The 26954-nt window shown below is 44.3% G+C and overlaps 1 protein-coding gene across 8 annotated transcripts in view; it reads left to right on the plus strand.

The window, feature by feature from the left end:
* The window catches only part of Ask1 (apoptotic signal-regulating kinase 1), a 128866-nt gene that overhangs the window by 33918 nt on the left and 67994 nt on the right, over positions 1-26954 (plus strand). For all 8 annotated transcript variants that reach the window (XM_055066464.2, XM_055066463.2, XM_050171303.3 and 5 more), the window contains 11 exons: positions 6603-6690; positions 11148-11219; positions 11323-11492; positions 12515-12698; positions 14640-14901; positions 15650-15753; positions 16515-16653; positions 18451-18512; positions 18642-18707; positions 21070-21170; positions 24972-25040. In XM_055066464.2, coding sequence (XP_054922439.2) covers positions 6603-6690; positions 11148-11219; positions 11323-11492; positions 12515-12698; positions 14640-14901; positions 15650-15753; positions 16515-16653; positions 18451-18512; positions 18642-18707; positions 21070-21170; positions 24972-25040 — 1317 coding nt within the window. The remainder of the gene's footprint in view (positions 1-6602; positions 6691-11147; positions 11220-11322; positions 11493-12514; positions 12699-14639; positions 14902-15649; positions 15754-16514; positions 16654-18450; positions 18513-18641; positions 18708-21069; positions 21171-24971; positions 25041-26954) is intronic.

Genomic DNA, 26954 nt, shown 5'->3' on the forward strand with positions numbered 1-26954 from the left:
TGTGCTGTTATAGAGATATTCTTTGAAAAAGCGCTAATTGTTGAAAATTTTTTACAATGCTAGCAGTACATGAGATTAATTTACACGCTGTTGCTCAGTATTGTGGTTCAGTCTAGTTGAAGTTTCCTGATGGTCAACGACGTGGAGTCAATTTGCATTCACCCATCGCACATCTTTGGGTGAATAGGGGATCTTAGAATAATTAAGCAGGTCCTAAAAATAGGTTGGCCACTGTAAACGAATTTCTCTTGGCTGTGAGTTTTATCGTTTATGTATTAGTACAATAAAATCAGAAAAACACTCATTGGTAAAAAAAAAATTGACGATTCGGATTTATTAAAAAAGCTGAATTTTAGGGTCCTCAGTTGTGATCACATGATCGTGTTGTGGCTATGTTCGCTGAAAAAAAAAATGTGGGAAAAGGTGCAAGTTTCGTTGCGGCAACAATCTCCTTGCATAACCTGTTGATCAAGCTTATGTTATGAATGAAAAATTCAAACGAACCACCCTTGATGATTAAGGAATTAGAACCTGAGCATGCTCTTTTGGATGATATGTACCTTCACCTTGCCAAGCACATTCACGTGCTGCCATGTCGATGGAACGATGCATCTGTGGCAATCTTTACGTGGGGGTCGACTGTACGCTTGACATAGTAGATGAGAAGGAGAAGTTCTGTGAAGTCGTTACCAGCTTTTGAGAGTAATTTGTTGCTGTTGCAGAAAATTGCAGCCGTGCTGTACTGCTCTTCTTCATGACATGCAGTAGACGAGCGAGTCATTGCGGTACCACACTCAGATTGCGAGCCAAAACATGAAAGCGCAACTGCCAGCAGCATTCCACATGTATGGGCGGTTGTTTCCTGCCGTTTTGCTTGTGAAGCATGACGTGACCGTACTGGCAGGGTAGTATTGTTAGGTGTATGCCCTAGACGAAATCATTGAGCCCCGAGTTTTCTGTAGGATGCATGCCTGAGACAGGCCTGTCCTTTCATGTACTGTGCTTGATATACTGGCTTTTCCTGTATCTGGTGCAAACATTGAAAAGGAATTCTTAATGTTTCATTCTGTAGATTGAAAGGAGCGTGCCGTAATGACTGTTTCCAACATTAGTAAACATGCATGTATATATTGCAGTAAATTGTGGTGGCATTAAACCCTTCTACTATTGTAAATTTAGATTGTAAATTACAAACGTTCCTGTAGTTATACTATTGCAGATATGTTTTTGCGACATAGGCTACTTTTCGCATATTTTCAAAGCTAAAGGTGAATGATGAAAAAAAAAACACCTAAGAACTCTGAATTTTATTGTGCCGTAAAAAAATTATCCTAATAATCTTGGATTTTTCCGCAAAAGGTAAACACTCACCTACAATTTTGCCTGAAAATAAACTAGCACGTAAATGCTGAACCCTGGCTACAGTGGCCGTCCGATTTTTCGTACTCCAAATATTCGAACTTGACGGTTATTCCGGACTTAACATAAATGCGCCATCAGGGTTCCCATAGAGCTAATGCATTTTTGCGACCGATTTTTCGGACAACATAAAGCCAGAAGTTCGATTTTCCGGAGAAAATTTGCCGCGACGGACCAGTGCTGTGGGTCAGGGAGGACACCATTTTGTATCTTGAGCCGCCTGACTAGCTTCGGATCAGACGTGAAGTGGCTTGGATCGGTATAGTAATATGATATGTCTGATTACGTGAAAAATAAAGAAAAGATCTTGTCTGCAGTCAACCATTCGCACTGCAAAACTACAAAAAATGACTGGAAAGGACAACATGCGAAGCTTGAAGAGGCCCTGCAGCTGTGGTTGAAACGATTCCTAGCAAAGAACCTCCCCGTTTTGGGCAACATGCTCAAGCAGAAAGGCGAGATGCTCAATTTAAAAATGGGCATTCAGGACTTCAAGTTCACCTATGGTTGGATCCATGGGTTTAAGAAAAGGCATAGAGTCTCTTTCAAGAAAGTTTCGGGGAGAGCAGTGCCATGGATCAATGTAGTCACAGATTACCGGACCTGTAAGTTGAAGGCTCTGCTACAAGAGTATGCTCCTGCAGAGATTTTTAATTGTGACAAGACAGGCCTATTCTTCAAAATGCTGCTGGGCCGTTCACTTTCCTTTACTAATGAGGCCTGCTCTGGTGGGGAGCATAGTAAGGAGAAGGTAACTGTCATGGTCGGGGCAAATACGTTTGGCACCGAGAAGCTGCCCCTTCCGGTGATAGGGAAGGCGAAAAGCCAGCATTGCTTTAAGGGTGCAAAGAACCTACCTGTGTGGTACAGCGGCAATACAAAGGCCTGGATTACACAAAGCTTGTTTGAAGATAACGTCCGCTATCTGGACTGGATGTTTGAGTGCCAGAAGAGGCAAGTGGTAATGGTCATAGACAATTGTGGGGCGCACGGCGCCGTGACCAACCTGCAAGCTATTCGTCTTGAATTCTTGCCATCGAATACGACTGCTCTAGCCGTTGGACCAAGGGGTCATTAAAAACCTCAAGGTGCACTACCGGGCCCATTTACTTGGCCACACACTCATGTGCTTTGACAACGGAAACGCGTACTCCGTTAACCTGTTCTTGGCACTTGGCATGCTAGTGGATGCCTGGAAGGCTGTTCCGCCTTCAACGATTGCAAATTGTTTAGGCATGCTGGATTTTGCAACTCTAAAGAGCCGGTGACCGAAGAGGCAGACGGCATCGCTGAGAGCATCGACACCGGCGAGCAGCTGATTGCCGACTTGCGCAGCACTTTGATGCAGGAGCAGGCTGCAGGAGCATTTTGCATTGGCCCGTTGTGCGTTGTCACCATTCTTTGAAGTGCAACCTTGACTGTGCAATGGCGGCAGTTTACGCCATGTGGTACAACTTCAGATTCTGTCATTACACAGACAAAATTAGTAGGCACGCTCGCCGCTTTGATGTGGTCTTGGAATTGATCACCAATGAGAGGAAAACTTCCCACAATAGTTTGCCGCCCACCACCACACCTGCCGTCGCTGGTAGGCCTAACCAGCGCTGTTATGCAGCGTGTTGGCCAACATTTAAGGCTTAGTGCCGCGTCGATACAAATCTATTCCCTGCGGCAGTAATGCTTTCAACAAGCCATACTGCTCCTACTAATAAAATGTTCGAATAATATTTTTGAATAATTGAGCAGCTGCAGCAATCCATAGGTGACTAAAAACGAATTCATCTTTACCTTATCTTGGCTATAGGCTATGCGAAGCGGCTTGCTCACCAAAACTGAAGCTGTCGACTATGTTTTAAAGCTTACAATATTTCTGCACGCATAACACGCACCAAATTTTTTTTTTATTTAGCAGTAAAATCGGGGTGCAGATTATATGCGAATTTCAACTTGGGGAGGTGTGGCTTCACAGTGATGCAAATTTTGCCTCAAGGTGTGGTTTCACGTCAGCGCAGCCTGCATTGCATGCAGCCATTTTCACGAGATATACCAGTGGATTTTCTTTTTTTCTTTTCGGGATGTTGTAATTGTGGGTGCCGCTTAAATGTGAAGAAAATTCGTGCACGGTCGACTTTTGTTAATTCGATCCTGATGAGACCGACGAAATTGATCGAATTATCGGACGGGTTGAGTGGAACAATATGCAGAGAAAATGCCAAAATACCACCGATTCACTTGGCAGTAATTGCCCGATTCTAACATGCCCCCGAATCAAGTGAGCGCCCACTTTCAATGTGTCCAAAGTAGAACACTAACGTAGAAAGGACATTGAAGCTCCTAAAGAAATAAGAAATCCAACAGACACCCGATTTTTTTAGCAAGAAATATTGTTGTACAAAGCGGTGCCTGGTTTCCTAATGACAGCTTCGCCACATGGATTCTTAAACTTAGTTTGGCCGCAATACGTCTGTGTTATGCAGTTAAGCGTGCAAATGTTGTGAAGGCAGTTATGGTTTCTGGTTCAATTCAGTGATGGAAGTTCTGCGCCAAACTGCACCATGAGGGAAATCCTTCTACATGCTGCACCAGATGGCCGTTTCTTGCAGGTGTTACGCCATGCCTGGACCGACACGCACCTGCTTGGAATTCTGGATATTTTGCACGTGCAAGGTTGCGCTGTGCATCAAGCAACCATCCTTCTAGGCTCATTCTCACACGCTTTCCCTCACAGCGGCAACATATGTGGGCCCCAGCCATGATCTTATCACACTTCAACATTATACAGAACCGCGCGGCAATGCTGACGCCGCTTCCGTCGGCGCATTTTCACCTGGAGTGTGCATATAACTGCTATTACAATAATTATGTAATTATGGTGGCACGATAGGGTGGACACAACTGCTCGATGTGCCTTTCTCGCTGTTGCTTAGGGGTGTATCAACATTTGCATAAGGCGAATTTTATTGCGACTAGGCAGCCCGGACATGGAAAAAAGGAAAATTTGAAAACAGGACAAGGAAGTAGACATGAATTCACAAATCACGCAACCCAGATGCTATTCAATCTCTACCTGTGAGGACAACAACAAACATAGTGTCCTTGTTTCTGTTCCATATGAATTTGCACTGCTCAGTCATGCTTCTGATCAGTCACCAGTTGCTCAGCTGGTAATTTCAATTGTAGGGATATATAGTGTTGATATAGTACAGCCACCCAATTCTTATTAACATCACGTGAGCACTTAACAGATAGTTTGCCTTTATTATTAACAAAGTTTAGAGTTTAGACTTTATTATTAATGCGTAATTTACGTTGCTTGCACTATAATAATAATGAATTGGGCAGCCATGCGTATTAAACTTGTTTACTATAGGGTGGAACACTATGACATATGAATCTTTTAGCAGATGAAACAAATAACGACGCCATAGACTGATTTGTTTTGTTGTGTGTGTGTAGGGGAAGGGGGTGAATAACTCTTTATTAAAATGCAGAAATAATTTTGAAGGAGGGTTAAATCTACGTTTATCTTCATCTTTTTATATACTAAAAATAAAATGAAACAACAATTTGAAGAAACATACTTGTTTCTTAGTATACTACAATATTGAATGGGCAATGTTTTATACAGAGTTCCCTTTTTGCACAGGGGCGGCAGTAAGTTACTGCTCCTGCGCACTCTTTTCTTGCCCCAAGCAGAAAATTTTTCTGCTCCAAAATCATATATTTCTGCTCCAAACTGCGATTTTTCTTGCTCCAAAAGCTGCTCCAAAAGACCATCACTGCCAATTGCACCGCACATTCAAATTTCAGCCCAAATTCCTTTTAAAGAAAGGGCACATGTTAAAATCTGGTAAATACCGTAATCAGACATTGTGAGCTATGGTTATTGCTTGAAAATCTACCAAGGGCAGGGCGTAAATGGGCATTTTCGACGAGCGATGACTGTGTTCAAATACATTCACTGCACCATAAGCTCTGCCGAGACAGATGCTGCCACGTTCGGGGTCACTATGGGGTCAGGTGCATGCGTGCTGACTGGTCAACTTCAAATTATCTGGGGAAGGCTAATTTTCGAATCTAAACAACAATAGTTTGCGCTAATAAATGCATGGGCACCAGCTGGGACCTTAGTCTGGGATCTAATTAACTGAAAAATCCAGTTAACCGGAGTCGAATTAACGGAATTCTACTGTATTAATTTGTTTTGATTATTCAAAAACTTTGAATATGGGAATTTGAGCTGGAGCAAATATTGAATAGCATAATGTTCAATTGAATATTCAAAAATCTTGGACAAGCCAAATTAGGAGTCATGAGCGTAGCCATGAGTCAGTTCATTATTGATTGATGCGGACACCAGATCTGTGAAGTTTGTCATACATGCCTGGCCAGATGTCTTGACCATAATTTTAATAGCTGATGCCCACCAACAGATAACCTCTACAGTGGTCACAAAAGAGGCTTTGAAGCTCTCTCAAGAACCACTGGGATACTGTGAACCACAGTTTGAGACCCGAACACTGGCTTAGAGGGCATTCATTTTCTAGATGCTAAATACTCAGCTTTCACGCATAACAGTGCTCCAACAGCTTGCACCATGATAGCTGTCGTTTTTTCTTTTCTCCCACTCGTAATGATGTTGTCAGCGCCTGTCGTCACTCATGTTAGGTTGTATTCATGGATACAATACTTCAGGGCAAACACAAGGGATGAAGAAGAGAAGTGCATGACACGAATGCTGTGTTGTGCATGTCTTTTCTTTGTCCCCTGTGTTTGTTGTGAAGTAGCGTATCCGTGAATCCAACATTCCAGCTAGCCCAATTAGCGGTCTTGATTCATGTTATGTTGTCATGTCAGGTGTGAGAGGCCACAGCATTTATAGTGTGAGCTTGAATGTGTCTGTAGCTTTGTCATGAGTCACCCAATGTTTTTGCTGTGTGGAGGGCATGAGTGTTATGCAGCTGCCGTCTTCCCATCTTCATCATTGTTGGTCCAGCTCTGCCCTGAGTGACAGTAAGCCCTCCTTCTGAGTCGTCATCTGCAGTTCTTTGCCACTGAAATTATGTGGCCCATTTGCTACAGGCTTAATTTTTGGGTGATGCATTCACGGAGCAAAATTTTGCCTATAACCATGCTTGTCTTTGAAACGCTGCTTTTGATGGTCCTTGCGGTACTTTCTGCAGGTATTTGAAGTCAACGTTTGGCAACATCAAGCTCATCAGCCGGTTTCGGAAAAGGCCCGAGGATGTGGAGTGCAGTGCTGAAGAGCAGGTGAGCTCCTTCTCCCTTAGCAACATCTGCTGTCAGGCTAGTTGGTGTGTGGCTGGAAACGGTTTCGGGTTCAAAATAATAGACACAGACAAGTGCACAAAGCTCCCCCTCACTCTCTCTTGCTGCCGCTCCCAAGCCTTCAGGAGGTTTTGCATGCTGCTCATGTGCACTATCGTATTTACTTGCGTAATGAACACACTTCTTTTAAAAAGAAAATCAATGCGAAGTTAAGCGGTGCATACGCTATGCCACGTAAAATTTTAAGCAAATTATTTTCTGTGGCCACCACTAATCTGTGGTGCTGTTAGGATTGGGGGCTCAATCCCACCGTTCGTAACTCGTTGTCAAGATTGGAGTTGGGCATGAATTAGAAGGTAGCTGGCCCATGCCGCCGTCCAACTTATGCACGCTGAGGACGCTGTTGAAGGGAAGGACTGCTTCTCATCGAGAACGAGGAATATGGGTTTATTTACAGTATCTACATGCAGTTCATCAGTCTAGCATGACTGTGAGAGAAAGTACATCAGTCTAACATGACTGCTTGAGAAACAGCGGTTGTGTGGAAACGGTTGACAGAAACGGTGACGGAAACGGCTGTCCAGTCATCGTAAACAAGTCGCCTCTCTGCGGGACGGTTTACACACACACACTCACATACACACTTCCTTGCGCGAGGTTCACGGTCCGGAGCCAACGTCAGACGGACTTCGTAGAACTCGGGGCTTGTGTCAGGAAAGGTGCCTTTTATTCCCCAAGCTGACCCCCGCAGCGCGGCCGGGTGCCCATTGTCTTGCGTCTTGGACGGCACGTGGGAAGGGGCCTTCGTAGACGTTCCTGCGGCAACTCCCCCGCTCATAGCAGAACAGGTCGGCGTTGGTGGGTTTGGTAAGAATAGTTGGCCCGCCGAACGCATTCAGTCACAACGGCGACGAGGCTAGAGCGTAACGGTGGCGTTCCTAGAAAGTTGACGCCGCTGTCGCAACTGGCTGGCAAAACTTGCACCTCAGCTGGGCCGTTCTTAACAGTGCACTAATATTGTGTGCAATGACGAGTTACCAAAATATCGAACATAGACTGAAGTTATGGGCACAGGCCGAGTTTTTTAATTTGTCACGTTGAAAACACTCATTCCGAATCGGAGTCTGTGCACGAGGAATCTGCACGTCCGGTCGCCTCTTCAGCTGCTTCCACTTCAATACCGTTGACCCATAACAGGGAGTACTCTGTGGAGTCAAACGTGTTTGAGATGCCAGTTGGCTTGAAACTTTTGAGAAAATGCTCATCACAAATCATACTCTACGACTCTAATGTTGAATTCCAATGGCGGAGTCGGAGCAGCCGACGGACTCCGCGAGCGAGCACTCGACTCTGGCGCAGAGCAACGCCTCCAGATCCGCGAATGGAACACAACCTGCGCCGCCGGAGCAAAGCGGAATCGGAAGTTCTATCACCGAGTTACCCAGGATACCTTGCGTGTTGTCATTTTCTTCCGCTGTTTGCTCCCAGCACCGCCGCACCGGTCACTTGTCTCTTCAGCGCCGTTCACCTGTTGTTTTTTTAAAAGTGCGGAATGGATATCTCGCCAAGCGTGCAGCAGCTTTTGCTTCCTCGCGAGTCGTGACCGGTGGCGCCTCCCAGCGGACAAATGTGGTAAAGGAAATACGTCACGCAGAGTTCCGGTCCACTCCGCCGATTTTGGCGGAGCAGCTTTTTCTGCTCCACGGAGTGACTCCCGCTCTGAATCCACTCCGACTCTCTCATTGGAACACCTGACTCCCACCCTCACTCTGCCATTGGAACAAACTTGCTCCGAAACGAGCAGAAAAACTTGCTCCGACTCCGCCATTGGAATTCAACATAAGATCCATGTGCACCGTAGTTCCACCAGTAACATTTTAATCTTGCCTCCTGAGATTGGACGATGATCACACTTGGCTGCATGAAGAGCGTCGTCCAGCCACTGCTTGCCTGGAAGTTTGTAGCCATCATGACCGGCTTCCTCGCTAAATGGCGAGCCTCGTTCTGTATCGCTTTAATTGATGCACCACAGTGTCTTCCTGGTAGCCTTAAACTTTTCGTGCTGCCATGTCCAACAGAATATGTGCACTTAATCAATGCGGAGTGCCTTGTTGATTCGCAGTTGCCATTCTCTTAGTACATACTCAACAGTTTTGAGCTTAGGGCAGTAATTTTGCTGTGACACCATATACCAACCCGAAACTGGATTTGCTTTGTCGGTCCGTCCAGTAGGTTCCCTTGCACTGCGGCATTTGTAGTTGTGCCCTTATTCATACATCATTTGTTTAATGTAGGATACAGATCCCACATGCAACATTTTGTGGCGCCAGCACTTTATCGTCATGTAGTCGTCTCGTTGTCGTCACTGTGCCACTGTCATCATCGTTGCCAAGGACATTGTCATGCTACTGTCGGCGTTATGCTGTCATCGTCACAGTTTTCATGCTATGGTTGTCACCGTCATGCCATCATTACCATTGTTTTGATCATGCTTTCATTATTGTGTACAGTTGGGGAAGCTTACACAGCATTTCAAGAACCTTGCATTGAGGTGGCAGCCTGGCAATAGTCGAAGGTTTCATGCCATTGTTGTCATTGTCATGCAGCCATTTTTGTTATGTTTTCGTTATTGTATACAGCTGGGAGTGTTTAAACAGGATTGTAGGAATTTTTTGCAAGGGCAACTGTCTGCGGATAGTTAAAGGAGTACCATATTTTTGTGCACATAACATGTACTGAAACTTTAGAAGTTTAACAGTAAAGTCGGTGTGTGGGTTATATGCAAAAATGCTTCACAGCAGTGCGGTGTGCTCTGCTGTGAAGCCGCAAGGCAAGGTTTTCTGCTATTGAAAGTTTCGTTATCTCCTAGACAACACCACTCTCTCCCCATCCCAGGGTGTTGAAGCTCCCTTCTCCCTTCTTTCATGGTTGCCCTTTCTCCTCCTTGTGATGGTCGCCATTTTGTGCTCAGTAGCTAGCGAATAGCGCACGTGGTGCTGACAAATTCTCATCACCCATACCTCCGGCACTCCCTCAGTCTGGGTGAAGTGTGTCGTGATGCGGCGATACGACGGTGAGCCAAATCACCCTTAGGAATTTCGGCACGGTTACGTTTGCTTCATCGCCGTTGCCCCTGCAATAGCTGTTCTGTCCGCGATGTCATCTGCTGTCGTGTTAATGCTAGCTGCAAAGGGATCCGATTCATGTCACATATCACGTGACTGATTCGGCTGCGATAATGTTAGGCATGTGAATCCAGCTTTGTCAGCATCACCAAAGAATGGGGGAACAGAGCCGTTCGCCAAAGATACGATGTGGATAAGTCGTGCGTGCGCAAATGGAGACTATTTTTACAAAGGTTTGAGCGTTGTTGTATGCAGTTATTTCCACAAATTACACGCAAGTTTTTGTTTTCCCTTTTGTTTTTCTTTCCGGGCAGTTATAATTGGGGGGTGCGGGTTATATGTGGTTGTGAGTTATATGCAGAAAAATATGGTAACTGCTGTAAGTGTAATTGAGCTTGGAGCCGGTAGAGCTGCTGAAGTCTGCTGCCTTTTTTATGTTTCGCATTTTCTAAGTGGCCAATGGCCGAATGGGGCCCGTTCTGTCGGGAACTTGAAAGGAAAAGTCGCCTCTTTCAGATGAGACCAAGATGTCCACGCTAGCACACGTGGAAGAGCAGGCGCGTGTTTCGGAAAACGTGCCGTTTCAGCGCAAGTTCTGCCTGAAATTCAGCTAGTACATGTCGTATAAGGCGTTACTGCGGCTAAAATACTGATGTTATCGGTATGAAATTAACAATGTAGATGCAGTAATAGCTGTACACTCCAAAAATGCAATAAAAAAATATCTAGTTTTTTTCGCGATCTTTGGTCGCCACAACCTGTGTCCCCCCTTAAATAGAAATAAGGTGTATCCATGGGATCCTTCAATACAAGAACTGCTGTGAGAGTTAGACTTGCATGTTTACCGCAATAACTGCTCGAACGCATAAGTCTTCTCTTTCATGTCAGTGTAGTGTGGCATTAACAAGTGCAGTCATTAGAATCTTGATTATCATTAGAATCCTTGATTATCCACTCACATAAGGGTTCCCTTCTCGCACTTTGCATGAAAGAAAGGCATGACATGGAACAGCACTCTCCTGAAAGTGTAGTTGTGTCATACGTTGTTTTGGATGGCAGATTATGTTCACTATTAGCACCATCTTTGTTTCCATTTTGAGCTGCAACATATCACTATATTATTTTATTTGTGTTTTCCATTCATCCCATCTAATTATTGTGCTTACCCTTCAGAGTTTATGTCTTGGTGTGCTTTAGGGTGCTATTGCTGCCTACTACACTAGTGGTTCACCTTTAACATTGCTTGTGGTTGCATTGTTTAGTTCCTAGTTCGAGTTTAAATTTACTTATGCGTTTTCTGTTTAACGTGCACAGGTGTTTGACTTTTGGGTGGATTTCTTCGTCACTGCTTATTCATCTGACATGGAGAACACCATACGGTTTCCTGTAAGTTTTTGGCAGACATTGCATTAGTGGCCTCGCAAGCACACATTTATGTCATGCTTTACATCTGTGTCACGCACACACTGCTATTCTCTATCTTTTCCAGATTCTGATATTGGAACCGACTAAAGTGCTGATGCCGAGCTATGTGACAGTGAACATGGGTGCTGAAGAGAAGTCCCTCGAGATCCGAAACCTCTGCATTGACACGCTCAGGGGAAATTGCCGCAGGATTCATGAGTGGCTCTTCAACGCTTCCTCCATCCGTAGTATTAGGTGAGTGAGCCATGCTTGAGTGTCTCTGAGATGCAATTTGCCGACAGGAAAATGATGAAATTTGCGGCTTAACTTTTTGCTTGCACTGCTGGGATAGGAGAAGGCTGTTTATGTTAGTGTTATGTCTACACAGCCGTCGGTGGCTGCCGATGATTTATGAAATGCAAGGAATAAGTAGCATAGCACCAGGCAGTCACTCATACGTTGGAACAAACACTGGCAAGCATTCGTAGTGGGAGGTGTGTTCATGCCTAAACGCCTGTGCAACTGGCAGATATGCTTTGTTGTCATCGTCTTTGAGATGACATATCAATTAGTAAATGCATTAGTTTTCCAATCAAGGTCGTCCCAAACTGCTAGAGGAATGCTTTGGGAAGCTATTAACTGGAATGCCAATAATTCATTTCGTAGCGCACTTTGCAGACAGATATCTCAAAAGTGGTGCTAGTGTCAAGATTTCTGCAAAGCAGTAGTGAAGGGACGGACTTCATTGCTGCTTGGCTTCAATTTCGCACTTGCAGCATGTGCCCTAATACGAATATTAAAGAGGTGGTGAATCTGTCTTAATCATCTATGCAAAAATTGCAATTTCTCGTGAAGATAATTTCCACCTCTTCTTGAAATCAATTTTAAATGGTGGAACAGCGTTGTCACAGCGTTCGTCCCTGTCTATTTTTGTTAGATTGTTACTGCTTCACGCTGTACACGCTTGCAACCTAATGAAATACCAATTAGCCAAGTGGCCACACTTATAAGTGTTGCCACAAGTAATGTTTTTAAAATTTTGTTCTAACTAAATAGTAGCAGGTGGTGTATCATCGTGAGAGTTAATAAAAATTTTTCGTGCACAGGTCTAGTACAGCCACACCTGTTGTTGCCTTTGCATCTCAGCACTTAATATGGCATTTCTAAACTCGCAATAATGACTTATGATTTTGCTGTGGGCTAACACTACTGTTAGGTCAGTGTGAGAGCTGCAGGACTGAAAGTGGGCTCTCCACATAACAACCTCCCCATTTCAGCCAATACAAACGTGACGAGCGGTGCCTGTTCCTATACGTGCACCAGAACTCGGACGACTTCCAGATGTATTTCCCAACAGCGGCACTCAAGAACCGCTTCTACGACCTCGTCCTGGCCATGACAGCAAACCAGGAAGGTGTGGTCATGGATATTGACCTCGATGATGGGTCCGGGTGTATTCAGGTGTGTGGAATGTCACAGCGCGAAGTCATGTTGCTATGCTAGTACAGTAAGACCCTGTTAATTTGGATTACGCGAGACTGAAAAAAAGTCCATATTAACCGAATGCCAAATTATCGAGGGTATCACGAAAACAATAAACAAATGCTTCTGCATCAATGCACTTTTATTTACTAAATAAATCAGCGCATCCTGTTCCTATTTTGCACAAAAGCAGTGCAGAAGCAGCAATTCTCGTCATCTCGTGACTGATTGGAGCTCTCAGAGGCAAAGGCCTCATGACTTCCTTTACAGCGCGACCACGGTGCATCTCTTCATCTGAGACACGCTTTTCACTACCACGTGCACATCCCTATTATTTTTTCAGCAGTGAGCTGGTCACCAACAGATCGTCTGCCTATTGCGATGTAGCCGGCGCTTTTCATCCTCGACAGCTTCGCATTGGGTCAAAACGAAACTACCGTTTGCCACAAGTGCTGCGAACCAAACTTTGGATGCTGTCAACGCAATCATGAATGGTGACCTTGTAATTCTGAAGACACATGGCCGAAGCACGCACCAATCAAAATGAAATTACTATTTGCTCCAACTGCGGCCGAAACCGCAGTCGCTATATGTTCCCTATTGATGCACTCATGGATGGCGACTATGTCGTTTTGAAGGCATACAGCCAACACGCACACCGAGTCAAGACCAAACTACTGTTGGCTGCAACCACTGCAGGCGAAACCGTGGTCGCTGTCGACGCAATCATGGTCAGCGACTATGAAGTTATTAAGGCAAGTGGCCGACGCATGAATAAAGGCTTTCAAGACAGAAACAGGCACGGAGCATTGCGGCGTTGCTGTCATTCATGTATGAGTCAGCTGATGACAATGGCAATGTAGATTCTGCCACCTCATTTTGGTAGGATGCTAACGCCGTTTTTGCTCTTTTGCGTCACACATTTGAGGCGCTCCGCACTCGCTGAGGTGTGAGAGTTGTCTGAATTAATCGATGTAACCGATGTGCTGCCAAATATGTCCAAATTAACGAGAGAGTGATTGAATTAAACAGCGCATACGCCTGCTGGGACCAGAGTACAAGTCTGAATTATTAGATTTTTCAAATTAACAAGGTTTTACTGTGTGTATCATCTTTTTGGAACTACAGTGGCACACTACTTGAACAATCACTTTCAGCATACTACTGTGGAATTAGAGAGCTTTAGAGAAAAGTGTATAGCAGCTGTGTCTTACCAGTACTCACCTACGGGGCAGAAACCTGGAGGCTTACAAAAAGGGTTCTACTTAAATTGAGTATCACGCAACGAACTATGGAAAGAAGTATGATGGGTGTAACGTTAAGGGGGATAAGAAGAGAGCAGATTGGGTGAAGGAACAAACGCGAGTTAATGACATCTTAGTTGAAATCAAGAAAAAGAACTGTGCATGGGCAGGGCATGTGATTAGGAGGGAACATAACCGATGGTCATTAAGGGTTACGGACTGAATTCCAAGAGAAGGGAAACGTAGCAGGGGGCGGCAGAAAGTTAGGTGGGCGGATGAGATTAAGAAGTTAGCAGGGACGACATGGCCACAATTTGTACATGACCGGGGTAGTTGGAGCAGTATGGGAGAGGCCTTTGCCCTGCAGTGAGCTTAACCAGGCTGATGATGATGACAATTAGTTATGTGTGTGAAGCCTCTTGTCCAAGCTTGTTCTGGATTTTTGTTCAAGGCCCCATTACGGGCCTTGAACAAAGGTAGTATCTGGCAAGGGGCAGAAATGCCAAGCTTAAATGTACCGGTAGCTCAGGTAGGGAGTGCTTTGCTTCAAGAAAGCTCAAACCCATGCATGGCACAATGCGCTCTCTGATCTCAACAGTGTTGACTTTGAAGTTGGCAAACCACCTCCGCATTATTATCAGTGTTGTTCTTCCCCTTGTTCTTTCCTTCAATGCAGTTCGAGTACGAGACAGACGACCAGGGTCGACGCATCATCCTTGGCAAGGGCACGTATGGTGTGGTGTACGCAGCGCGTGACCTGACCACCCAGGTGAAGATTGCCATCAAAGAGATCCCAGAGGAAAACCTGGGCGAAGTTCAGCCCTTGCATGAAGAGATCAAGCTGCACGCCCAGTTGCATCACCGCAAGATAGTCCGCTACTACGGCTCCATCAGTGAGGGTGGATTTGTCAAGATCTGCATGGAGCGCGTGCCTGGAGGTGAGCTCCAACAGCAGGCTGCATGCTTGCGTGATCACTCTTTCCGGGGAAATTTCTTCCCTAGCGACAGAATTGTGCCATATTAGGATAGCAGTGAAGACAAATGCCGTAGTTTCCCAGCATGCCCGCAATGCGTTTCTGTGTCACTGACAGCTAAGTGTGCCCATCCCCGTTTCTCTTCCCTCAAAGTGGACATGGCTACGTTATTGTCGCAGACTTGCCAATATTAACAATATTATTCATTACTGATATTGAAGAAACTGATTCAATGAACTTAATGTACTCATGAGAAGAAGAAAATCCCGTACGGCGCGTTCGGCTTGACCCGCCGGCCGCCATTATTGTTTTGGCGTCCCACACTGTTACAACGGCAGCCGCCTGTTTGTTGACCTGTTGTCATCCCGCAGCAAATGCGGGATGAAAAAAATTTTTTTCTTTTCGCGAGAAATTTAACCCGCGTAAGGATCGCACCCCTGAATTTGCGTCGATTTTTTCGACATAAAAGTGTGGTCACTATGCAAGTAAATGCAGTATATGATTGGGTATGTTGGTAATGCGCAGTTTCACTAGACCAGCCCGCAAAGATACGACAAACAGTGCTTTGTCCTTGTCACCTTGTTTATCCTCATTGTGCGATTGTGTTTTGGTCGACCTGAAAGCATGCCCACAGGTTGCTCCGCAGAGTCATTCACACAGGTGACAGTCCTTGCAAATGTGATCTCCCAGTCTGTGCTGGCTTAACGTGCAGGGAGCCTGTCACAACTGCTGCGCTCCAAGTGGGGTCCTTTGAACAACAACGAGCCGGCTATTGCCTTCTACACCAAACAGATCTTGGAAGGACTCAAGTACCTGGTGAGGCTGCCACTATTCGTATCACTGTTGTTTTGTTATTGCTTTTGCCTTTTTGCTGTTCATATTTTTCAGTTGGTGGAGAAGGTTGAGGTAGAAGAGGCATGCGAAGAGATAGCCACTATGTGTTTTTGTTGACTGTTCAATTCTTTATGCAAAATTATCTTGCATGCTTTGCCATTTTATCCTATGTATAATTACATAACAGTGTTACAAACGCCTTTCAGTCGTAACATCATTCTACTGTTACTAACCTGTGAGGTTGAAGCTTTGAGGCTAACAGATGCGCTTGAAAAGCAGGTTAAGACTTTGTGGTAAGCAAAGGTAAATGTCAGGATTAATAATAATATACAGGAAAATGGCAGTATGACTGATGTAGTCAAATATTTAGTCAAGGGTTGCAGTGGATTAGGTGGAGCAATAATTTATCAGGAAATTTGCGAGTGCATGTTTGGTTTGTTCTTTGCAGGAGATGTGTGAATGGAGATCTTTAGAAGCCCTTGTTCATTAATAAGCCTAAACTGACTGATCACGATGACCAAAAGAGCCTGAATATCCGAATTTGTTTTCTGTGGGTTGTGTTCCAACAGCGTGCTACAAGTTGGTTGTACAATCAACTTGAAATGGGAATAAACAAATTTACCGGCACAGATCAGACATAAGCGTTTTTGAATGCATGACAACCGTATATTAAATGCCTGTCTATTTTCTGCACTCTTGCTTACGGTTGAAACTTGGGCATGTCTCTATTTCTGTGATCTTAGCATGACCAGCGGATAGTGCACCGGGACATCAAAGGTGACAACGTGCTCGTGAACACATACAGCGGTGGCATCAAGATTACTGACTTCGGCACCTCGAAGCGCCTTGCTGGGATGAACATGGTCACAGGCACATTCACAGGTTGGTTTCAATACAAAGAGGTAGCCGGCAGCATTCGCTGTGAAGGTTTACCTTTTGAGGGTCGATTTTTTTTGCCATATGCGACCGCCCAGGGTCGGTCTTTTTTTTTTGCAGATTCCAATTCTTCTTGGGGACTTACTTCGAAAAAAATTTACCATAATTTTTCTAGGGTGACCGTAAAGTGAGAAAAAAATATTTTGCGTTGGTATATGTGTACTCTTCATTCATGAATAACAACAATGAAAAAGAAAAGAAACTTACAAGAATTAAAAATTTGATGCATTGTTGTACACATAGTCCAAGGCTTTGAAAATGTGCACACAAGAATATTTTGCAACTCTCACCTGTTCCTGCTCTTACACTAATATTTACATCCATAGCATAATTGAACTGCGTAGGTGCGCGTCTTCAAGAAAACTGTTTGGTTGTGTGCCCATCAAAAAAGCAAAACATGTGACAAACTTCCTCTAATCTTCATCTTATCGCCAACCAGAGGCAATTAGTTCTCGTGAGTGTCCAAAAAAAAAAAAAAAAAGCAACGGAAACGCATGCACCGCGGCATCCTTCCTATGCGCACGCTTGTGAGCAATAAACGAGCGAGAAACAAGCGGTAGCCCTTTGAGCGATTAGTCCCGAGATAGCCAGCTTCTCACAAGCGCAAGAAGTCGAAATCGCCCGCAGAACAAAACCCAAACAACCGCCCGCCCGCGCCAATGCGCGAGCGCATTGACGCGCAGGAGCTAACTAGCTCTAAAACAAACCATGCAATGAAAACCGAGAGCGGGAGGCGTGAAAAAAAAATTCCGTTTTCCCACATAGTGCCAGCACATGATAGAAAAGAAGAAGTTAGGAAATTGGCGCGATATTTAAACGTACAGACGGCGCTGTAAATATACGGCATCGACCATTATCGGACTTGTTTGCGGCGCCGTATATTTACGTCATTGACCCTCAAGGGGGTTAATGCAGTGCTTACATTGTCAACCCATGGCTAGTGCATACCAAAGATGCACTGCAATTAAATGGAAAGTGAGGCAATTAGAGAAAGACCTAACAAATAATTGCGATGGGTCCGTGCACTCTTGTGCTGCATAATGCTGCTGCCAATGCCTGTATCGTGGTTTCGTAGTAATGCCAGGATTTGCAACAAGTTCGTTGCTCAGGCTGCCAACTTGGCCTCTTGGTCACGTGACCTTTCAGCAGCTCAGGCAATTAATAGTGATCAGAAGCTGGATGTTTCTTTTGGGTGCGAAGTGTAGTGTATTGTTTTGGTATCACACAAGCCTTTTTGTGGCCGATATATAAAGGAGATCAACAGGGAGTGATTGTAGGGGGGGTGATTGGCACATGCTACTTCTACCACTGTATCATCTTTTAGTAGATCAAAATAAATGTGCTTCAAGTTGGTTTCTGTGTAGTTGATCATTGAAACCAAGTCTTCATGTGTCATGTGCCCTTCATGATAGGGCAGTACCTGTTGCATTCTGCTACTGATGAGTGCAGTCTCAGCAGAAGTTCCAGTTATGGTGGCATTTGGGCACATGGAAAGCTAGAAAATTCTCTGTGCCAAGATGTTGGTGTGTGTTTATGCATTACAAGTTGCCAAATTTTTCTGGAGCTTTTTGCGGTGGCATTCTTCAGAGCCCATCTCCAGCTTGGGGACTTCGTAATGAAAAAGGGAATTGGACAGTAGATTTGCACGCTGTACAAGTGTTGGTTTCACAGTAGTGTAGCGGGGATGGTGCGTGTGAATTCACTAATTTCTTATAGCCATTCATGTCATTCACTCTTGCCCAGGGACCTTCCAGTACATGGCACCTGAAGTGATCGACAACGGCCAGCGGGGTTATGGAGCGCCGGTGAGTGGGCTGTCATGTAAAGAACTTGCAGCTGCACTTAGCACTTCTTAATGAAATGCGAACGTTTCTGTCTCTCTTTGGGATCACACATTGTTTTGCTGATGTTCTGGCCGTCCCTACTCTGTGCAGGCTGACATCTGGTCTCTGGGCTGCACGGTCGTGGAGATGGCCACTGGCAAGACGCCCTTCATTGAGGTCTGTTCCTGCTTGAACAGGAATGGGGAACCTAGCTGAATTATTAGTGAACACTAGTATTCCAGGCCTTTGCTGAAGGCTCCTTTGATTTGAGCCTTTCTTTGGGTGCTCAAGTTTCAAGTTTGCCTATTTGTCAGATGTCAGAGTGGTATGAACAGTGAAACTGTGATGTGTTGCAGTTGCTGAACAACTTCGGTGTTATTTTTCTTAGCATGCGAACTTATATTACTGGCAATAGTTGCTGCATTCTGATAGCAATAGGCCGTGAGAAAAGTTTCTGTGATGGGAGGTAGAGCATAGTAGTTCTCATTTTCTGTGATGGTAACCTTGAGCAGCAGCAAGGTATTAAATATGCAGTGACATTGATGAGATTTTGCATGATTAGCACATTACGCATTGGGTCCTGCCGGCAACAGCATTCCTGGTACAGTGCCGAGCACACTGTCTTCGCACAGTACGATTGACATTGTTGCCTGTAGACAGCAATGCTTCCAATGCTAGTCATAAGAAACCATGCTTAAGCGATTGTATATCCAAAAGTGACTGGCTGAACATACCAGAACTCCGTTAGTCCCATTTGTCTTGTGCATGTGTGAGCCTTTTGAACAAGATAAGGTACTCTGTAACCAAGCTACCTGGACTTGTAAGCCTAGCAAATCTATCGGGCATCAAAGACTGCCGCATGAAAACTACAGTCTCCAATTCATTTCTCGGACACAGACAGTGCCTCAAAAATGTCCGGAAAAGTGTGTTGTTAAATAAGTAATTTTGACACAGTTCATATAAAAGCATTTATTGTATACAGCCGAATCGTTTCGAGTGAGTTAGAATAATGGGATCTGAGGGGCTTGATTTTTTTGTTAGTCACAGCCTTACAAAGAAACGGATAATGAAGCCAGGGACAGCATAGGGGAAATTTATTGTTATATTTAATTGAGATGTTGAAATAATGCAAAGGGAAATAAAATTGGATAAAAGAAAGAGCTTTCCATGGACGGGAGCCAAACCTGCATTATGCATGCAGTGCTTTGTCACTTAACCGTGGCAGCCACCCTCCTAACTGCATTCTTGGGTAGTTATCTACATGTGCAAGGTGAGTCCTGGGAATGTTCGATCGGGTTTTCGCTCAAACGGGGTTTGTACTTTTTTAATGAATGGAGCTAAGAGAGAGGCTGAGAGAAACAAAGATAACTTGTAGTTAATGAAGATCACAAAAGCTCATGCCTTGTAAGTAACAACTGCGGGCTGACTAGAGAGGATAAAATTTGAAAATGGGAACAGTCAAAAGTCTGGTATCTATGCAGACATTAGTGTTCCGTGTTGCGAGTTCTTAACCCTTTGACGGTTTTTGCCGTACATGTACGGCGGCGGTTTTCTGTCCCGCAAGGTCTTTGCCGTACGGGTACGGTTTCGACCCTCCGTTTGAAATTTCGCGCCATAATGACGATGCACGCTTACTGGGAGGTGCTGCCACCTCTTAGGTCTTACAAGAAGCGTTTGAAATTTGTGCTACCTTCTTGGGGAGATAAACAGAACTGACTTCAAGCTTCAGCGCGTCGCGCAGACTGCGGCCACACCCCTCTTGCGGTTTCGGTTTCGCCGCGTGATCGCAACGGAGGCGCGCGAAACGTAATTTTTCTCTTTGTCGGCACTCTCTTGCAAATGCTGTGGAAGTTGATTTCTATCTTGATTGGCGCTGCTCTTAGCTTGTTTATAACCGCCGCTCGCGAGGTATTCTCGCTCTCAGCGGCAACGCGCTTTCGCGGTTTCGGTTCCGCCGCAACGGAGGCGCGTGAAACGTGATTTTTATCTTTGTCGGCACGCTATCGCGGGGGCGGCGGAAGTTGATTTCTATCTTGATTGGCACGGCTCTTAGCTCGTTTATCACCGCCGCTCATGAGGTATTCTCGCTCTCTGCGGCTGCGCGGAGACTCGTGTTTCAAGGAGTACCACACTCTAAAATACTATTGAACATATTGCAGTTCTGAGTGATGCCGACACCAAAATACTGTTCCCTAATTTTTTTTACTATTTATTCCCGACTTTATACATCTTGTACATTCAATATCCGCAATAAAATAATTTGACCACCCGGGAAAGGTTTCTTCAAAATAATTCGACCCTCAAAGGGTTAACAGCTGAAATGGAGCACGAATATTAAGAAAGGAGCTTTAAATTGCCAGAAACAAGGTAGCATAGAGGGTTCGCACATTATTACCTGCTTCTTCAGGAAATTTTTTCTATCCTGCTTCATGTAATTAGCTTGCCGGGGGCAAGCTGCTTGAAGATGCCCAGAGTTTAAGCTCACACCATGCTGCAAAAAAATACAATTTTGCAGAAGACTCCTTTGTTCTTGTTTCAGCTTGGCACACCACAGGCAGCCATGTTTAAAGTGGGCTGTTTCAAGATTCACCCCGAAATCCCAGCATCCTTGTCAGAGAAAGCCCAGAAGTTCATAAAAAGGTAAGACTGTGAAGAGCAGGGATGTGAGAGACATTCGTGCCCACATTTACACAGTGCCTTAGGTTAAGAGCAAGCTTTAGCTCGAGCCAAACTCCAATGCCGCCTATTCATCTACATGTAAAACGCAGAAATGCTTTTCTGGGGTAATTCCTGGGCCGATTTGAACGAAATTTGTTTGAGAAAGAAAACTAAACTGTAATGACTGTACGAAGCACAATTCCGATTTAGGACCTGAATCATTTTATAAATATTATGAAAAATGAGCACGATTGAAAAAGATAGAAGTACAAAGTTTACAAATTTGTAGCTCGGCACCAAAAACAGATATCACGATACAGTTGACTGCATCCATCAGAGCATCTAAAATGGTTAAGTTGGGTACAGTTAAACCTTGATATAGTGAACTTCAATATAATGAAATTCTCACTATAAATAAGTAATTAATTTTATAACTTGTCTGTAGAACACCGTGTATTTGGAACCTCAATATATAACAAAGAGTGCTTATGCACGATTTCAATATAATGAAATTTCACTGCCGCTGCGAAGGAATACCGAGACAATAAATGGAAACTTCCATAGATGCAGACTGTCAAGTGGTTGAATTACAAGCTTGCGACCGCACCTCTCAAATCGTGTGCTGCACAACCAATAGCATCTGCCATAGCAGAGCATTGCGATGTCCCGTACAAAGTTTAAGTGCAATAAGGTCCTACCGCACCCCGTGCACTGTATGCTTTGAGTGCGAGTGAAAGCGTGTTGAGCCGAGAAGGATGGTGGCTAGAGTGCTGTCTCCCCATGCAAGCAAGGGGAAAGGGATCGAGCTTGCGGTAATGTGATTAAGCGCACGAGAGGGGGGTTGGAAGCGGGGGCCTGGTAAGTGTGGGTCTCCTTTTCTAGTGTGGCGGTAGCTGCACAATGGCCGTCATCACAGCTGAGCGCATACACAGCCCCGCGCTCCCTGTGGTAATCTGCTGCACGTGCAGAGAGAGGCCATGCTGAAATGGCATGGTATCATGTGCGCCTTTCTGTGCCTAGTACTGGAGGTTGCGTAATCTCGAGTTTTGGAGACATGTTGAAGCAAGAGGCAGGTGACACATTTGTTTCCCGCTTGCGCTTTTCACGATAGCATCGTCCCGCTGTGGGCGACGCTATCGGCCGCGGCGGCAGAGTGGACACAAAAGTGCGTCTGGCTTCTCTTCGCGGTGCCGATGTGAAGTTATCATCGACACGGCCTGAAACTGTTATCTTTTGTCATCGACTCTCAAATTCAGCAAAATGTAATTTTTGCTGATTCAGATTTGTGTTTTCTGATTGCCCAATAATTCGGAAAATTTTGCAGCCCCTTCTGTGTGAACGAAAATTAATCAGCAACTGTGTACGTGTTTGCATAAAAGGTTGAACTTCAGTGTAACTAAATTATGATATAACAAAACAAATTGCCGGTTTTACCAACTTCTTTATATCGTGGTTTAACTGTATTAAGGTTTAACTGTATATTAATTTACAGCTTAAGTGGATATGTAACAATGTTTAGAAGAGTTTTGCAAAACTCTTATTCAAAAATTAGTAATATATTTCACAGGGGTGTATAATATATAAATTTTGTCTACCTTAGACAAATTATTAAATACAGTTTTTAGAATTGTAAAATCATTTTTCATTGCTTAGATACAGAGTTGTAAGCTTGATACAGGAGACTGCCGTTAATTCAGCTCCACATAATTCTATGTTTGATTGATTTAATACCAAGTGCCCATACTATCTGTGAGCCTAAACTTCCGTTATTTCGATCTCAAAATTGGCCTTCGCCGAATAATTAGAACTTGACTTGTCAACATTGCCGTAGTACAGCTGTGTAATGATGTGAAGCATACCTAATTTATTGTGGTGAAGCATATCAAGAATGGAAAGGGGCCACTGTCACTAGACATAGTACCTGTTTCTTAATTATACAGGTGCACGCATGTGGTCTTCGACAACACTACGGGCACCTAGACCACTAATAAGCATAGTGGTAGCCATTCAGAGCTCTTTCTGGCATTACTATGGGGATTTCAGCCCTCGTTTCGGCCACCATGTGTGTCTCGTATAGGAGACTGTTAACGAGACCTAGTACACATTCCTTAACTATATGCGCACACCCACGCCCTGCACCAAGAAGTGAAGAAAAACCACTTTTTTGTTGTTTTGAGAAGGCTATGAAGGCGGCAAGATGAAAGAACTCAGAATCTCGAGGGGATGTTTAAAGGCGAGAAAAGAGCGGGGGTCTTTCTAAGACTCTGAAGGCCTGCCAGTAAACTTATTAGGCATCTGGGTGCTCGTACTGTGACTGGACACGCCACGTATGCTTCAGACCTACACAGGAGTTTAATACTTTGTAGTGCAGCTGTCGGCGGACATTCATTGCAGTTACTGTCGAAATGTTGAATTTCGGCTGGAGATGCAAAGCAGTGACAGCTGTAGCTAGCACGTTATTGCATACACGAAGACTGAGGCTTTTTCACGCAGTATTGGGTGCAGAAAGCACTCGCAGTGGCACCGAACAATCTGCCTTGGAGAACTGCAGCTTGGGTTGGCTTCCTCTTTTCTATCTTGTGTTTCAAGTTTTTCTTTCACCAGATTAGCGTAATTCACCTAAGTGCTGGTTTACTGTTTCATTGTGCACCGTAGTGCTCATAAAAACATCTCCCCTTAATGTAGTGCTCTTCTTAGCACCCTCACTCCGTTTATGGTGCATTTGGTTGGAGAATAGGTTTTCACAGATTTTAGGTTCAATATCAAATGAGGAGCCTTCTCCTTTTCATTAGGTTGTGTACACATTTTACTTTATTGTTGGCAAGACATGATGGTGACTGTTAAGAAGCGACGGCAACGTTGGCCTATGACAGCCGCCTAATTTTATCAACACCGATGCTATGAAGGCTGCTGGAAAGTCCCTGTCAACAGTGTCCCTCACAGCGGCAACATACAATGCTCGTCCTTGTTCCTTGTTTATGTGTCTCCATTAAATGCTCGCACTTCACACAACTTCACACAGGAATGAAAAAAAGAGAGAGAGAGAGTTCTCACTTCTTAGAAAACATGTCGCAAATCTGGTGTCTGTCATCTGGCATTTTGCACTAGTCCCTCTGGTACGATATGAGCCTTCACTAGAAACCCCTTTATAAGACTGATCAGTCTTTAGACTTCCACGTGCCACAGGGCCTCGATGCACAAGACTCATCATACATTAACCACATCAAGCTCAATGCAGCCTGCGCAAGCTACACTAAGCGCAAACTTCAGTGGAGAGATTCACGCATGTATTCTGTGCGCAATGTTCCCGAGGGCTTGCAGTATGTTCAGTATGCCTGCAGCTGTTGCTGTCACACAGACAGGCAGCCTAGAGCTACGGGACATCCTAGGCCCATCAAGAAGCGCAATCTGCACCCTGCACACATCTACGAAACTTAGTTTTTCTGAAATTGAGCATGTAGGTAGGTGTGCATGTAAGTGCAATTTTGTTTGTATTTATGATCACATATCATTTGTAATATCATTTCTTGATACAAGATGTACCTGTACCTTGTATGGTAGTGGTTTGTATCATATCATTTCTTGATCGGCACCTGCATAACATGCCAGGCCTCCAGCCAGGCTGACATCTCCAGCTGCTCTTGAAGTCAACATTTCTTTGATCGACACAATCTTTGAGATCCTTGATGGCTTATGGAGCAGCAGAGTGTATAAAGCACAAACTTGAACCTTAAATGACAGAGGGTGGTGCCCACAAATGACTTGTACATCTCTGCTGCATAGGTGCTTTGAACCTGACCCTGCCAAGCGAGCCACTGCTGCTGAACTTTTGGAAGACCCTTTTATAACCGAGTGAGTCTGTCCTGGTGTCTCCTATTGCCATTCTTGTCTTGTCTGGATTAGTTGGACTTGTCTTCATGAATTAATGCTTGGCTGCTAACTCTTCTTTTTTTTTTGAAGTTTCAGCGTGACTTCTTTTTATGAAGTAAGCTCTCATAAAGCTTTGCGTAAAACATACTAGGTCCAGATTACTCTTTAGACTTGTGTAATAGCCATACCAGTACTAAAAGATAAAACTATATTTGTAGTATTGAGAGGGAAAACATTAAAACCAATTAATTAGCTGAACGTGAACAGTGGGTTATGAGGGACACTGTAGTGGAGGGCTCAGGAATAATTTTTACAACCATTTCTAGTGTTTACAAAAAAAAAAAAAAAGTTGAAGTTGAACTGGGGTTTCTTTAATGTGCACATAAATCTGAGAACACAGGCGTATTTGCATTTTGCCCCCGTCAAAATGCAGCTGCTGCGGCTGGGGATCGAAACCCCGTGGACCTGCTGTGCCTTGGGTCCTTGTGCTCTGCAGCTAAAGCCATAACCAGATAGTTTCTGTAGCAGGATCAGAATCAGTGATGAGGAAAGGCACAAACTCTTGAGAGTGGTGTAGTATTAGCTGGAATTATGTGGTTAAAAAATTGTCAGGCATAGGATGTGGTCAGCTTATGTATTACAGGTGTAACTGGAGATCACATGGTAGATGCTGCCATACATAAAGGGGAATCTTTTCACTTATAAACAGTATTAAAGCAATACAAAATTGTTTCATTTGCTCTCAACTATTCCTGTACTTCCAGCGTCAGCCAAATGAAAATCAAAAAAAAAAAAAAAAATCCACCTCCATTCCACCTTGTGAAAGTGGATGTACAGCGAAGCTGTTGCCGAGATTACACAAGCGCCACTACCACAAGGCGTCGCACTGTCGTGATCAATGTAGCATCTGCAGCTGCGTTCGTGCTCTTCCTGTTTGTGCTTTGACGCCGCGGTGCTCACTGTGCATGTTCTCGGTGTCTGTATGCTTGGACATAACCGGTGTTCGCAAAGTGAAACATCGCTGTAATTTTTTTTAAACAGTGTTTGCGTTAATGTCGATTCCATAACATGATTCCATGACGATTCCAGAACAGAATGCCATAATGTCGGTCGTAGCATATGCTGTATGACAGATGCAACGGGCAGAGTGCCCACGCATTAAGGACAGAAACGTGCATACATTTGTCATGTGCACACCCAGGTGTGGGGGAGTGCAGCATACAGCCTCAGTATAGTAGGCCCTCCGTCTGGCGTTATTGAATTAATTCAATTTCTCAAAGTAAAATGTGTCACAAAATTTGTAAAGCACAACTTATACAAAACCTGCAGATGTGATAGCATCAGATAGTAATTTGAATATATGAGAAAACTTAATTTTGTTACACAGAAACTAAACAAAGCTATTTTCCAGCTGCTGTTCCTTTTTTGGTGAGTGCAGACCGAAATCTTCCAGCCAACTTGAGGCTAACAGCTTGGCTTTAAAAAAGAAACAAAGAGAGACAGAGAGAATCTCAACCTACCTAATCTACTATACATTGAAAGATATTACGTATTCCTTTTCTGTTTTTTACATCTTTGTCTTTCTTCTTTGACGGTATATACCACCTTAACCCAACTCTCTGATACGAGACACTCCCTTCTGCCCACCATCATATATTTCAGCCCACAGTGACCACATGTTCAAAGTTGGCATTTCCTTGCAGCCACACCAACTTATATGCTGATTCTTTTATCTCAAAAACTAGCTCCGAGTGAAACTGTCTGCCTATTTCTGTCACTTTGGTCACTGTCGTCACCGCTTTCAGGACTGCCCTTGTTAAGGGATACTATTGTGCTTGCTCTCTGCTGTAATTGCCTGTGATTTTATTTCTTTTGTGACGACGTTCACTGGACTCG

This window comes from Dermacentor andersoni, chromosome 6 (assembly GCF_023375885.2).
Source record: "Dermacentor andersoni chromosome 6, qqDerAnde1_hic_scaffold, whole genome shotgun sequence".
Taxonomy (NCBI): domain Eukaryota; kingdom Metazoa; phylum Arthropoda; class Arachnida; order Ixodida; family Ixodidae; genus Dermacentor; species Dermacentor andersoni.